At 46.9% G+C, this 12,484-nt stretch overlaps 2 protein-coding genes across 6 annotated transcripts in view; both read left to right on the top strand.

Moving 5' to 3' along the window:
• The window catches only part of ARIH2 (ariadne RBR E3 ubiquitin protein ligase 2), a 37,702-nt gene extending 28,548 nt beyond the window's left edge, over nucleotides 1-9,154 (top strand). For all 4 annotated transcript variants that reach the window (XM_080995819.1, XM_080995820.1, XM_080995821.1 and 1 more), the window contains exons 12-15: nucleotides 275-418; nucleotides 1,472-1,540; nucleotides 3,647-3,730; nucleotides 4,934-9,154. In XM_080995819.1, coding sequence (XP_080851945.1) covers nucleotides 275-418; nucleotides 1,472-1,540; nucleotides 3,647-3,730; nucleotides 4,934-5,005 — 369 coding nt within the window. In that variant the 3' untranslated portion in view covers nucleotides 5,006-9,154. The remainder of the gene's footprint in view (nucleotides 1-274; nucleotides 419-1,471; nucleotides 1,541-3,646; nucleotides 3,731-4,933) is intronic.
• A 1,304-nt stretch (nucleotides 9,155-10,458) lies between these two features.
• The window catches only part of P4HTM (prolyl 4-hydroxylase, transmembrane), a 31,294-nt gene continuing 29,268 nt past the window's right edge, over nucleotides 10,459-12,484 (top strand). For both annotated transcript variants that reach the window (XR_013983000.1, XM_080995823.1), the window contains exon 1: nucleotides 10,459-11,202. Coding sequence is in view for 1 of the 2 variants with exons in the window: in XM_080995823.1 (XP_080851949.1) it covers nucleotides 10,882-11,202 (321 nt within the window). In the remaining variant the exon portion in view is untranslated. The remainder of the gene's footprint in view (nucleotides 11,203-12,484) is intronic.

The raw sequence follows: 12,484 nt of genomic DNA on the forward strand, positions 1-12,484 counted from the left end.
TGCAGATTTGAAGTGGGAATGCTAATGTGAATGGAATTGTCTTAGCTCTTCTGGAGTCACTTACCGAAAGATAATGTGGTAATATTTTTTAGAAAGCTGCAAGGATATGTTTGCTTTCTGGTACATCCTGCCTTTTCCGAAGGAGGGACTTTGCATTCTAAGGTGCTTCTGTGAAGTCTTTTCCAATGCGTTGCTGTGGCCTACCGGTTCCCAGCCTGTCTTTTCCTCCCCTTTCTTCTCCATCGTCATCTTACACCTTACACCATTTTCACAGTGGGAAAACCACAACAAGAGCTTACAGCTGGAGGCACAGACATACCAGCGAATTCAAGAGAAGATACAAGAAAGGGTGATGAACAACTTGGGAACGTGGATAGACTGGCAGTATCTACAGAATGCAGCAAAGCTGCTAGCTAAGGTGGGTGTGCCTAGCTGTTAATTGTAAGATGCTTTCTACTGTGAGCAGAAAGGATGGGGTGAGATTTGGGGGGGGGGGGTAATGGGACCTGCCGGTCTTAAACTGTGTTGATTGCGAGGGCTTAAATAGTAATCAGGTGCCTGGCATCAGCTGCAAGCTATTGCCAAGGAAGGTGCCAGATTGTCTTAGCACTCTGGGTTGATGTTTGCTGGATTATAGATCAGGGGGTGGGTTGTTTTTACCCTACTTAACACCACTTGGAGCTGCTTGGTGGGGAGGTGGGGGGGCGTATTGTGGACCTTTCCCCTTTTTCACACAGCCTGCGGAAGCTCTGTGGCTACTTCATCCCTTGGGAAGCTCCACTCTGGCATGCCATTTATTTTGTGTATAGAGTGTGTCAGGGGACTGCCATCGGAAATGGGGAGGGAGGCAGGGAGATACAGGGAGCCTCCGGTGATTCTGAGAAGCAGCTCCTTGTCCGGCAGTGGTGAAAGCCACAACTCCAGCAGAGCCGAGGGGGAGGGGAGTAGCCGGGTGAAGGGAGGGCTCAAAGATGCTACGGAGAGCCCAAGCGCCTTACCTAGCCCGGCCGGCCAGGAGGCAGGCACACCGCTTCTGTCGCTCTGCTTGCGCAGAGGGGTGAAACATAAGGAGGGGAGGCGGAGATTTGGGGTGTCTGAGTTCTTATGCTGGGGGAGAAACCGGAAAGGGGCACTCCCGGAATCTGCAAGTCATTAAGACGGACATGAACTTTGGAGTTGGACACTGTAAATAGTTTGCACCAATAAAACCTGAAAAAGACAGGTTGGAGTCTTGCCTGGTAACTCACGAGCAACCACCCTGCACATCTGACAGCGTGTATTTTATTTCTGCCTCTGTTCGCTGTGTTGCATGATGGCATTGCACATTGGGCAGGTTTAGCTGCTGAAGGTGAGCACAGTCTTCACAGAACTGACAAACGGGTGCCCCCAACATTTGGAAGACACATGGAGAACTTTTGTGCAGGCACACAACATTAACAGCTGTCTTCCTTTCATTCTCTTTTCTTTGTAGTGTCGTTACACGCTGCAGTACACATATCCATATGCCTACTACATGGAGTCTGGCCCCAGAAAGAAACTGGTAAGACCTGTGGCTCTGTGTTTAATGGTCACCTAAATTTCTTGCAGGACTGAGCTGGGAAATGTCAGGCCTCCTGCCGATAGCTAGAAACAGTCCAAAGTCACGTTATGGGAACTGCAACTGCAGTAGCTCAGTGGGTTCTGACTGCAGAGTTGGCATGGAAGACCACCTGGGTACCACATGTAAACCACTGTTGAGTTCTGCAGAGGAAGAACAGTACAGAATGTAATAGATTAAGTAAGGTAAAGGTAAAGGGACCCCTGACCATTAGGTCCAGTCGTGACTGACTCTGGGGTTGTGGCGCTCATCTCGCTTTATTGGCCGAGGGAGCCGGTGTACAACTTCCAGGTCATGTGGCCAGCATGACTAAGCCACTTCTGGCAAACCAGAGCAGCGCACGGAAACGCCGTTTACCTTCCCGCCAGAGCGGTTCCTGTTTATCCACTTGCACTTTGACGTGCTTTCGAACTGCTAGGTTGGCAGGAGCAGGGACCGGGATTTGAACTGCCAACCTTCTGATCGGCAAGTCCTTGGCTCTGTGGTTTAACCCACAGCGCCACCCGCGTCCCAATAGATTAAGTAGTGTATGCTTAATTACTTAGTGAGTTGCTGGCTACCATATGCTTTTGACAGCAGTGGTGGGATATGCATTTTTAGAACTATATAGATCAAACCTGCTTTCCATGGTTATTTTTATTTACAGGGAGATGACTCGCTAATTCAGATTCTTCCTTGTCACTATTTAAGCCTCCTAGTTTTGTATTCTCCTCTTCTTCAGAGCTGCATAGCTGCTTCTGTCAGCTGCTTTGCTTTTGTTTTGTAAGGAGGGGGATGCAAAACAAATTGCATTCGGCAAGTAAAAGATGAGTCAATGTGCTATTTAAGCTGTGTTTGTTAATCTTCCCAATTTTACCAATTTGGAAAAGCAACGGAGACTTATAAAGGGGGCAGGGTGTTCTGTGCTGGTGGAGATGCTGTGCCACTTCAGAATGGGGATGGGGAAAGGCGGCAGCAAGGTCAGGGGAGCTCCAGGTTGGTGGCAGTGGTAGCCCCAGTAGCTGCCACTCCACAGCTCCATCAAAGCACCACTGCCACAGCCCTATAGGAAACCTTAAATTACTAGCACATCTTATGTAGCTATCGAATAAGAGCCATCCTCATTTTGAACAGCCTTCAGCGCTTGACTGGTTCTTACATCATTGCAGTCTTAACTTACGAAAGTCTTACGCCCTCTATGTGGGGCTACCTTTGAAGGTGACCCGGAAACTACAACTAATCCAGAATGCGGCAGCTAGACTGGTGACTGGGAGTGGCCGCCGGGACCACATAACACCGGTCTTGAAAGACCTACACTGGCTCCCAGTATGTTTCCGAGCACAATTCAAAGTGTTGGCGCTGACCTTTAAAGCCCTAAATGGCCTCGGCCCAGTATACCTGAAGGAGCGTCTCCACCCTCATCATTCTGCCCAGACAATGAGGTCCAGCTCTGAGGGCCTTCTGACAGTTCCCTCACTGCGAGATGTGAGGTTGCAGGGAACCAGGCAGAGGGCCTTCTTGGTAGTGGCACCCGCCCTGTGGAAGGCCCTCCCATCAGATGTCAAAGAAATAAACAACTATCTGACGTTTAGAAGACATGTAAAGGCAGCCCTATTTAGGGAAGTTTTTAATGACTGGTGTTTTAATGTATTTTTAATCTTTTGTTGGAAGCCGCCCAGAGTAGCTGGAGAAACCCAGCCAAATGGGCGGGGTATAAATAATGATAAATTAGTATTAGTATTAAAATTCCTGGATTCCGTCATCCACGTAACCATTAATTTAATATCCCTCAGGTTTTACATAGGGAGCTCTGAACTGGGAACTTGCCCAGCTTTGAATCCATAAGCTTTCTGGTGCTCTTGTACTGTTGCACATCAGAAAGGGCGAAATGCTGTGTTGTTGTGGCTTTGCATCTATTGAACGTGCTTCGGTTTTTGCTTCTTGCATTTCATTCTTTTCGGAAGCGCCTTCTGGCGTGAATGGTAACAGCAGATGTAGGGTAGAATGGGGATGATGAGAAGCTGCTGTTCCTGCATCTCTTTCCCTCAACAATCTGTTTCATGTTTTCAGTTTGAATACCAACAGGCTCAGCTGGAAGCGGAAATAGAAAACCTCTCATGGAAGGTGGAGAGAGCAGATAGTTATGATAGAGGGGTGAGTAAACAAGCATTGTTCAACCTCCTGCCACCTCATCTTCTCATCCCAGGAGCTCATTACCTGCACAGAAGGGCTTAAACAAATCCTATGAGGAAGCAGAGGAATTGGCATTGGACTGGAGGAGATCCCTTGATTCTTGCCACCTGGAGGTTCTGTACAGTTAGCGGAAAATGCCCACATACTTTTGGATTGACCTCGACAACTGAGATAGGCACAACCTAGAGCAGGAGTCAGCAAACTTTTTCAGCAGGCGACCGGTCCACTGTCCCTCAGACCTTGTGGGGGACCAGACTATATTTTTTTGGGGGGGGGGGGGATGAACAAATTCCTATGCCCCACAAATAACCCAGAGATGCATTTTAAATAAAAGCACACAATCTACTCATGTAAAACACCAGGCAGACCCCACAAATAACCCAGAGATGCATTTTAAATAAAAGGACACATTCTACTCATGTAAAAACGTTGATTCCCGGACCGTCCGCGGGCCGGATTGAGAAGGCGATTGGGCCAGATCTGGCCCCCAGGCCTTAGTTTGCCTACCCATTACCTAGAGTGCTCCTTCCATGAATGGGAGGCCACTTTCTGTTCAGAGAATGAGATCCAGTGCAACTTCCGTTCTGAGGAAAAAGAGGGGAGACAGTTCTCACCAGTTCCCCCTCTACACAACCTCCCCAAGTACACTGGGGGGCTCCCCCAACTATCTAGACCAGCTTTTCAGTAGGCAGACTCCTTCTGTATCTTCTTGGCGGAGTTCCAGTTGTTGTAATTCTATATCCAAGCTGGTGCATGTGAATTTTTTAATGGATATTAATTTTTGGCTTCTATAAGGACCACCAGTTAGGTGTTATTTTCTTAACTACTTGATGTAATTAATGGAGCAAGGCACTGGGACCAGGAAGTTTTGAGTTCCTACCCTAAACCACACACATTTTTCTCACAACCTTAGCCCTATTCAGGTATTCATCCTAGATAAGCCCTCTTGACTCCTGACTTTTGCTTATCAAACTACCACACTATTCCTGATCTAGACTTGAATACCTGAAGAGGGCTCGTTTCTGTGAGGAGACTGGGACCAAAAGGGATGGCTGGTGTTCCTTCCCTCCTTTCTGCTGATCATTCAAGTCTGTGGGTCCGTTTCCCTGCCACCACAAACTAGAAACAAACCTGATTTTACGCCCTCTTTCTCTCCCCACCCAGGACTTGGAAAATCAGATGCACATAGCCGAGCAGAGGAGAAGGACCCTGCTGAAGGACTTCCATGACACATAAAGTAGCAGGAGATGTCAGGGCGCAGGGGTGAGCGCAAAGAGCGAGGTGGCGGTGAGAGCAGCAGCAGAAGCAACATGAGAAGCTGGCCCCCGCCCCCACCACAGAGAAGGGCTGAGGACCACACTGCTGCCTCCCCTTGCAAGCCAGACACGAGCTAGCACCACAGCTTAGTCTTCTGTTTTCTCTTCTCTTTCTGCTTTTCGTTTTTGCCAGGCTAGAGGCTGGAGTTCAGATTTGGCACCTTTTTTTTCTGGGACGTTTTCCTCCCCGTCTCTTGGATTATTCTGGGAAGGAGTTCTTTTATTTTATTTTTCTTCTTCTTCTTCTTCTTCTTCTTCTTCTTCTTCTTCTTCTTCTTCTTCTTCTTCTTCTTCCTCCTCCTCCCCCCGAATGGCTGTTAATAGTGTTAGATCATTACAAGCATATGTAATTTTCAAACGGTTGTACAATTATACAAAACAAACCCTAGAATAACACACAACCCTTTTTAAAAAATAAATTGGAATTGGAGTGTTTCCTTTTTAATAAGCTGCTTGTAAACTAAATGGCTGCTTTTCTTCTTTTCCCTCCAAATCCTCTTTTGCGCTGAAAGCTATGAAATATAGTCCAGCTGTCTGTTTGGCACCTCTTATGTGCGCTCTGCTGCTTGCCCTGTGACTACATGAGGTGAACCGTGCTAGCCTAGGAGACAACAGCAGCGGCCAGAGGTCAGCGTACGGTCGAGTAGCTCTCCTATTCTTCCCTAGCTATGCAAGGGCAGTTGGGCAAAGTTCAGGCCAGCATGGGAAACAGTCGTGGTCCTGCTGTCCCATCAGCTTTAGGTTGTCTCCTGCGTGGATTAGTCGCTTTGTTTCTCTGGACTGATCTCATCTGCCAAAACTAAAATCATTTGAGGGGTTATGGGAACACACAACCTTGCCTCTCGGTAGCATTGTAGCAGGCACTGGCTTTGCTTGGAGGCAAAAGGACAAGCCACGTTCCATCCATGCCTTGCGTATCTGTGCAGTCCAGTCATACACAACCTGATCCTTGACATGGCTGTAAGGTGATACGTCAAGTCTGGCCCCGTCTTGCCCTGACAAGACCAGACTTCCTCACTGTGTATTGAGGGAAAGCTGTTACACTTAACTTGATGCTTGGTAAGGGGGGTGGGGTGGAGGGGGTTAACAAAAACTTGGCAGCCTAAGACAAGTCCTGAGAAACATGTGCCAATGGTAAACTTACACCACTGTCCTAGAAACTGCGGCTGGCTGAAAAACAGCTAGCAGAATTGGTGAGAATGAAGCTTAATGAATATTAAGGAGTTGTATCCACCACTAGTCCTGCTTGAAGTTGACCATTCAAATTGATGGGCCTGATTTAGTCCCATTAATTTCAGTAGGACTTGGTCAGGTACAAACCTACGTTCACGGGTGGCTTATTATTAGTACACTTGAATGTGTAAAAGGTCAATTTTTCCTCCATTCATGTGGGAGGTCAGCTTCGAAACAGTAAAAAAAGTGCAGTGTAGGTTATGTACAGCGCATGGTCAACATGGTTGCTTAAGTTGATTATCCACCTAGAAAAGAAGACGGAACAGCTGGCCCTCTCCTGAAGTTACTCTGATTCAATTTGAAATAAGAACACCTTGCTACCTGTTTACAAAAAAAAATAATGTTGCACTGAACTTTTGTTTGTACATTGATTGATGATCTTTTTGGTTTGGACAAGGGAGGACTGGCAAGCTAGGATCATTACTCTGTGCTTTATGCACCTACCTTTCTGGCCTTTCAGCGGGAGCTATTTAATTAGCATTTCTGGATGTTGACCTAGCTCTTGGGGAGGCAATCTGCCATGCCACCCTTTCACCCTTCACGTGCTGCTAATACTACCTCAAGCACTCCAAGGAAAATGATTATACCCACTACCTGCTTGCTTCCTTAGTAAATGACCCCAGGACCTTTTTAATATTACTCTCTTCCTACCCCATTGCCAGTTAACCACAGATTACGCAAGCAGGACCTTGAAGGGGTGTGTGTACTAGGCTAAGAAAAAGTACCGTGAAGAGAAACTCTTCTCTCCCCGCCCCCCCCCCATTTCCTGCTCTGTTCACCTTTTATAAGTCTCTTGTAGCTGATGTGGCACGATGACTTCATCAGGCTTGCTCCTTTTAACCCATGTCTTACCTGCTGTAAGCGGAGATCATGTGATTGTGTTCTCTTGGCTGTAGATGTTTTCCATTTCTCTGCATGAAGTCCAATCTGGGCCTTGATATATAGAAACAGACGAAAACCTTTTAGGAAAGTGCAAGAAGTTCGGCGCGTGTGTGATTTTAATTGCACAGTATGTTAGCATTCATTTTGTTATTGTTTTGATGAGATGTGCGTAAAGTGCTAGCACGGGATTATTTCATTAACCCAGCTGCAGTTGGATAAAGATAAGCCTTGTGGCCAGAAGAGCTGTGGGAGGGTATGGCTTACGACTTATTCCTGTGAAATGCTGACCTGATCTTCCTTGCTAGCTTAACACAGTGTTCAGCCTTTGAAGGACACGAGGATCTTTTTATCTTTAAACTTTGCATTCAGACTGAGCGGTGGGTCTCATTGAATCAGAGAAGTTAAGTCACACATGTTTTCTGTAGCTCAGAACTGTCCAGTGCGAAAGGGAGTGATGTGCGGCTTGCACTTACATCTGACATCCAGTTGTAGCTGGTCAACTTGATGGTAGCACATTGACAACTTTCAATGTTAAAAAGTCATGTTTTCTAAACTTGTAGCCTCCACATGGCTGGCACCAACCCCGTACAGTGCTTTTAGATGTGCTATATTAAGCCAGTATTGCACCACGTATTAATAGCTGCCTCCCAGTTTAGAGCAGGTAGCATTCATATATGTATAAACTAACACTTTTAAGTCCCAGACAGTTGACAGATCAGCATTTTTATTCTTCCCCCGATACAGGCTTCCCTGTATTAGAATTCCATCATTTTGCCAGAGAGGTTTTGCCACTGATAAGAATAGGCTGTGCTATAGGAAAGTATCCTCTTCACTCTGGAAAAAGAAGCTAATGGTTCTAAAGCAGAACTCAACACAGTTTGTTGCCTCAGAAAATCCTTGCCATTCTGCAACAAGCTGGTAGCAACAGCAAGACAGCAATGAAGAATTAGCAGCATCTGAGCTCAGAGTATAGGTGCATTTCCCTCATACCAGGCGAACATCCTAAACTGGGAGCTCTTTGTCTCTTTCTGTAAGGCTTGACTCTCAGCCAGCCTGGCAGCTGTTGTCATCCTATCACTCTTACTTTTTAAAACTTGGCTTGATTCACCTTCAATGCTGGCTTTGTTTTGGTTTTCGCTTACATTTAGTATTACCTGCCACAGTTTTCTATATAAAAGAGATACAAAACTGTCTTTGCACAACTTCTGATACTGAACAAACCGAGCTCTCAAGTTACACCACATCTCCTGGCAAACAGAAGTCTCTGTAACTCAAAAGCTTGCATACATACACCAAAAGAGGCTGTTCAATAGGAGAGAGATCCTCTAATCCAGAGATGGGAAAACTTTGGCCTTGCAGATGTTGCTGCTCACACCATCCCTGACCATTGCCTGTGCTGGCTGAGACTGATGGGAGTTGCGAGTCCAATAGCCTCTGGATGGCCAAAGGTTCCCTATCCCTACTCTAATCAAGTTTTATACTTGCTCTCTCTATAGCACTCCTTCCTCTGCAGCAGCGACCAGTTTTCTGTTGACAACCTAAATTTATGTCAGCTGTGTGCCATGCGACTTCTTCAGGAAGAACTGGAGAGTTCTCTTATTTTTGCACTGTCTCAATTCATTCAAAACTTGTTTTTGTTTCAAAAACCAGATTTCATTTCTCAATAGCTTTTTCTAGGAAAGTTCTTATGTGTGCTCACTCAAGTCTGGACTGTTCCAAGTTTTCAGGTAGTAGCTTCTGCTATGGGAGCTTTTTATTATTATGCAGAGTGCTACATTATCATGGCTGCCTTTGCTCTGTCCCTCACTGAGGTATGGGTGGGGGGGAAGCAACCTCAAGAAACTGCCAACACTTTTCCGGCATTAGGAGGGGAAGGGGCAAAGGAAAGAGCCCTTGCAGTTTCCCTCTCCTGAAATTGTTTATTTGAAATAAATTGTGAATTTCTAATTTTAAATGTGCGTAGTGTCTTTTTTTCCTCTCTCCCTTACTGATGCAGCATTTCCCATTATACAGTGAGAAAGGGGGTGAGGAAGAGAAATGTTTAGAGTTTTAGTACAAACTGGGAGCTGCTTGAACAGTACCACCGATTTCCAGCAACCTATTAAAATAGGTTCAGCCTTTCACATGCATGCAAGCAAGCCAGTCCCCAATCCAGTTTTTTTGTTCTCTCCAAAACATGGTTTTGTGTTCAACTTCCTCGTTTATTTATTCAAAGCATTTATAGCCTGCTCACTAACTTAAAAAGGTTTGTAGAGTGGCTTACATGTCAAATAGCAAGCCTGAAGTCAGGGAATGTGCTCTGTAAAAAGACACTTATACAAAAGGAAAAGGGGATGGGGAGGGAAGTTCTTTACCAGCTGCCATGTTCCCTCATTAAAAAAAAAAAAAAAGGCTGTGAAGTTGGATCTCCTTCAAGATGTACAAGTTTTTGAGGAAATAATCTGGGCAAAGGTGTTGCCCTTCCTCTTTAAAACAAAACCTGAATTTATACTGTTGGATCTACTTCATAATCCTGAAGTTAATAAATAAATTTCACAGAGAATTATGCAAAAGCTCCCAGTAGCTCCCAGGCACTGGTTGCATAAGGTGTGGGGATGATATCAAATGTTGGTTTTACATACTCTACATGGGCTTTACATGTTGTTCAACTGCCTTTCATTACTGAAATTGAGAGCAGCTGTTCTATATTCTATTTTATACATAAAATTGAAAGGCAGGAGCTTTTAAACCTTTAGAAGTGTCTCAAGAACCAGGTGGTGGCCTTAGCCTACCAGCTTCTTTAGCAAAACACCCTAGACCTACGATGATTCATTACGACTGAAAAAGGCACTCTGTACAGTGGTGCCTCGCAAGACGAAATTAATCCGTTCTGCGAGTCTCTTCGTCTTGCGGTTTTTTCGTCTTGCGAAGCACGGCTATTAGCGGCTTAGCGGCTTTAAGAAAAAGGAAACGAACTCGCAAGACGTTTCGTCTTGCGAAGCAAGCCCATAGGGAAATTCGTCTTGCGGAACGACTCAAAAAACGGAAAATTCTTTCGTCTAGCGATTTTTTCGTCTTGCGAGGCATTCGTCTTGCGGGGCACCACTGTGAATGTCTAGGAGCACTTTACTCGAGTTCCAAAAAAAGGGGGGGGAAAGCTCAGGCTAAAATGTCGTGTGTGTTTTTTAATAAAAAAAGTATTAGTAGAACTAGCTAATTCACTTCGCTTAAAATAAGCCTTCAAACCAGCCACTGCTCGGGCAACAAAACGACTACGTCAGGACAGCGGTGGACGTTCTGCCCTTATCAAAAATGGCTGCAGTTTCATATTCATCCGCAAGGGGGGGGGGAGCCGGTGCCCTTCCTCAAAATGGCTTCCCATCACACTGCTAGAGGAGGAGAGGCAAAATTGCCAGGACCTAAAATGGCCGGCAGAGATGCTGAAGCCAAAACACTTTTTTTAAAATCCCTTATACGGGCCAGCACCCTCTCGGACTTCGTCCCGGCCAGCGCCGTCCGGTCGCCTTCCCTCCGCTCTCCTCCCCTCACTCGTCCAGGCCAAACTAAAGGACCCGGCCGCGCGCTCTTTCGCCGTGCGTGATGACGTAAGGGGAGCCCGCCCGGAGAAGCCGCCGCTGTTCGCGGGGTGGTTGCCGTGGTAACGGTGCCCAGCTCCCAGGCCGGAGCGGGCCGGGCCTAGCCATGGCTGCTGCGGCGGGGGCAGCTGTGGCGGCGGCGACGGCGACGCCGGACGAAGACCCCCGCCCGCTGCCGGGGCCTTCCTTCGGGCGGAGGGCCGTGTGCTCCCGACCCTACTTCGTGGTGCTGATGGTGTTCGCGCACCTCTACGTGCTCAACGTGCTGGGCTTGCTGCTCTTCGTGCACATCAGCTCCGACGACGGGGAGACGGAGCCCGGCAAGGAGGGACCCCCGGGCCCCGCACAGGACCCGCCCGCGCCGCCCTTCTCCTCCCCGGGAGGAGGCTCTCGCCCTCACAGCCTGCCTCGCCTCGAGGGCATCAAGGCAAGTAGCGTCCCGAAATCTCCCTTTTGCGCGAGGATGGAAACAAGCACTGCTGTTCTCGGGGGGTCATTCAAGAGGGCAGGTCTCCCTTTGGCGGCTGTTTTTAAAGTTTCAAGGGTCGGGGCGAGTTTCCCCCTTTCCTCGACCCTTCAAAAGAAAAGAAAAAACTTCCTCCCTCCCAAGACTTCTGTGCAAAAAACAGCAGTTTCGGGGGCGATTACCCCCAAATTATTTCTTGCCCTCCCAGCTTTCAGCTGCCATATATCCGTATTTGGAGGTGTGCAGCAACATCCTCGTCTCATGGTGATTATTACAATCTTTTTGCCTCCTTGGCTTTTTTCTAGAGTTGCCCCTTAGGGTGTTGTGGGTGTTGGTGTTGTTGTGTTTCTGTTTGTAATGGGGCTGCAGGGGGATTTTTTCAGGAAATCGACCGAGGGGTGTCAACTCAACTCTGTTCCTGTAGAAAATGTTACCCTACAAAGGGGGGGGGGTCTGGAAATATACATTATTTTATATAATATCCCTGTCCACTGCTGCTGCAGCCCCGACAGGGGCCGGCTCCTTCTTCGGCGGCTGCTAGTTCTGATAAGTGGCAAGCCCTCGTGGATCTTTAAAAGAAGCATAATGGGCTAAGTGCCGTCTAGCCCCTCCATGGTGATGCTTTCCCCAGCACGCTGATGCAGTGATATGAAAACTTTTTGCACTTGCTGAGTTTCTGATTTTTATGCGGCTCTTAACTGTGTCAGGGGAAGGAAAGTTTTCGCCTCTGTCCCCCGCCCCATCCCTGTTACTTACCCCCCCTCCAGTCTCAAGGGACATCATTGCACAAGTCATTTAGGCATAATAGGCATAGCGGAGGGGGGGCAGTCCCCCCCCCGTATTTTATTTTATAATGGAGTTATTTTATTTTAAAAAACTTTTTATTGCCTTTGCCTTTAAATAATTTGAGCAGTTGTGCATTATTGAGAGAAGTACTTAAACTGTGGGTTGAGTTTGTCTATTTGTCACGGCTAGGATTGATCTACATTGGCACATCTTGGTACATAATGTGATGTACTATAGACTGGCCTGATTGATGTGGTCTGTATTGATGTTGGGTTGGCCTAATAAGATTTAGCGCAGTATACTAAATTCTAGAGTGGTATAGTAGGATTTAATATGAGCAACATCAATATGACTTCATTGTAAATTCACTAGGCTGCAACTTTGTCTGTTCCTTGGTCCAGATTGGGATTGCCTGCCTTTTAAAACAAAGTGCATCAGCAGCAGCTAGAATTAACAC

The sequence above is a fragment of the Podarcis pityusensis genome, assembly GCF_964106645.2.
Source record: "Podarcis pityusensis genome assembly, chromosome: 2".
NCBI classification, from domain to species: domain Eukaryota; kingdom Metazoa; phylum Chordata; class Lepidosauria; order Squamata; family Lacertidae; genus Podarcis; species Podarcis pityusensis.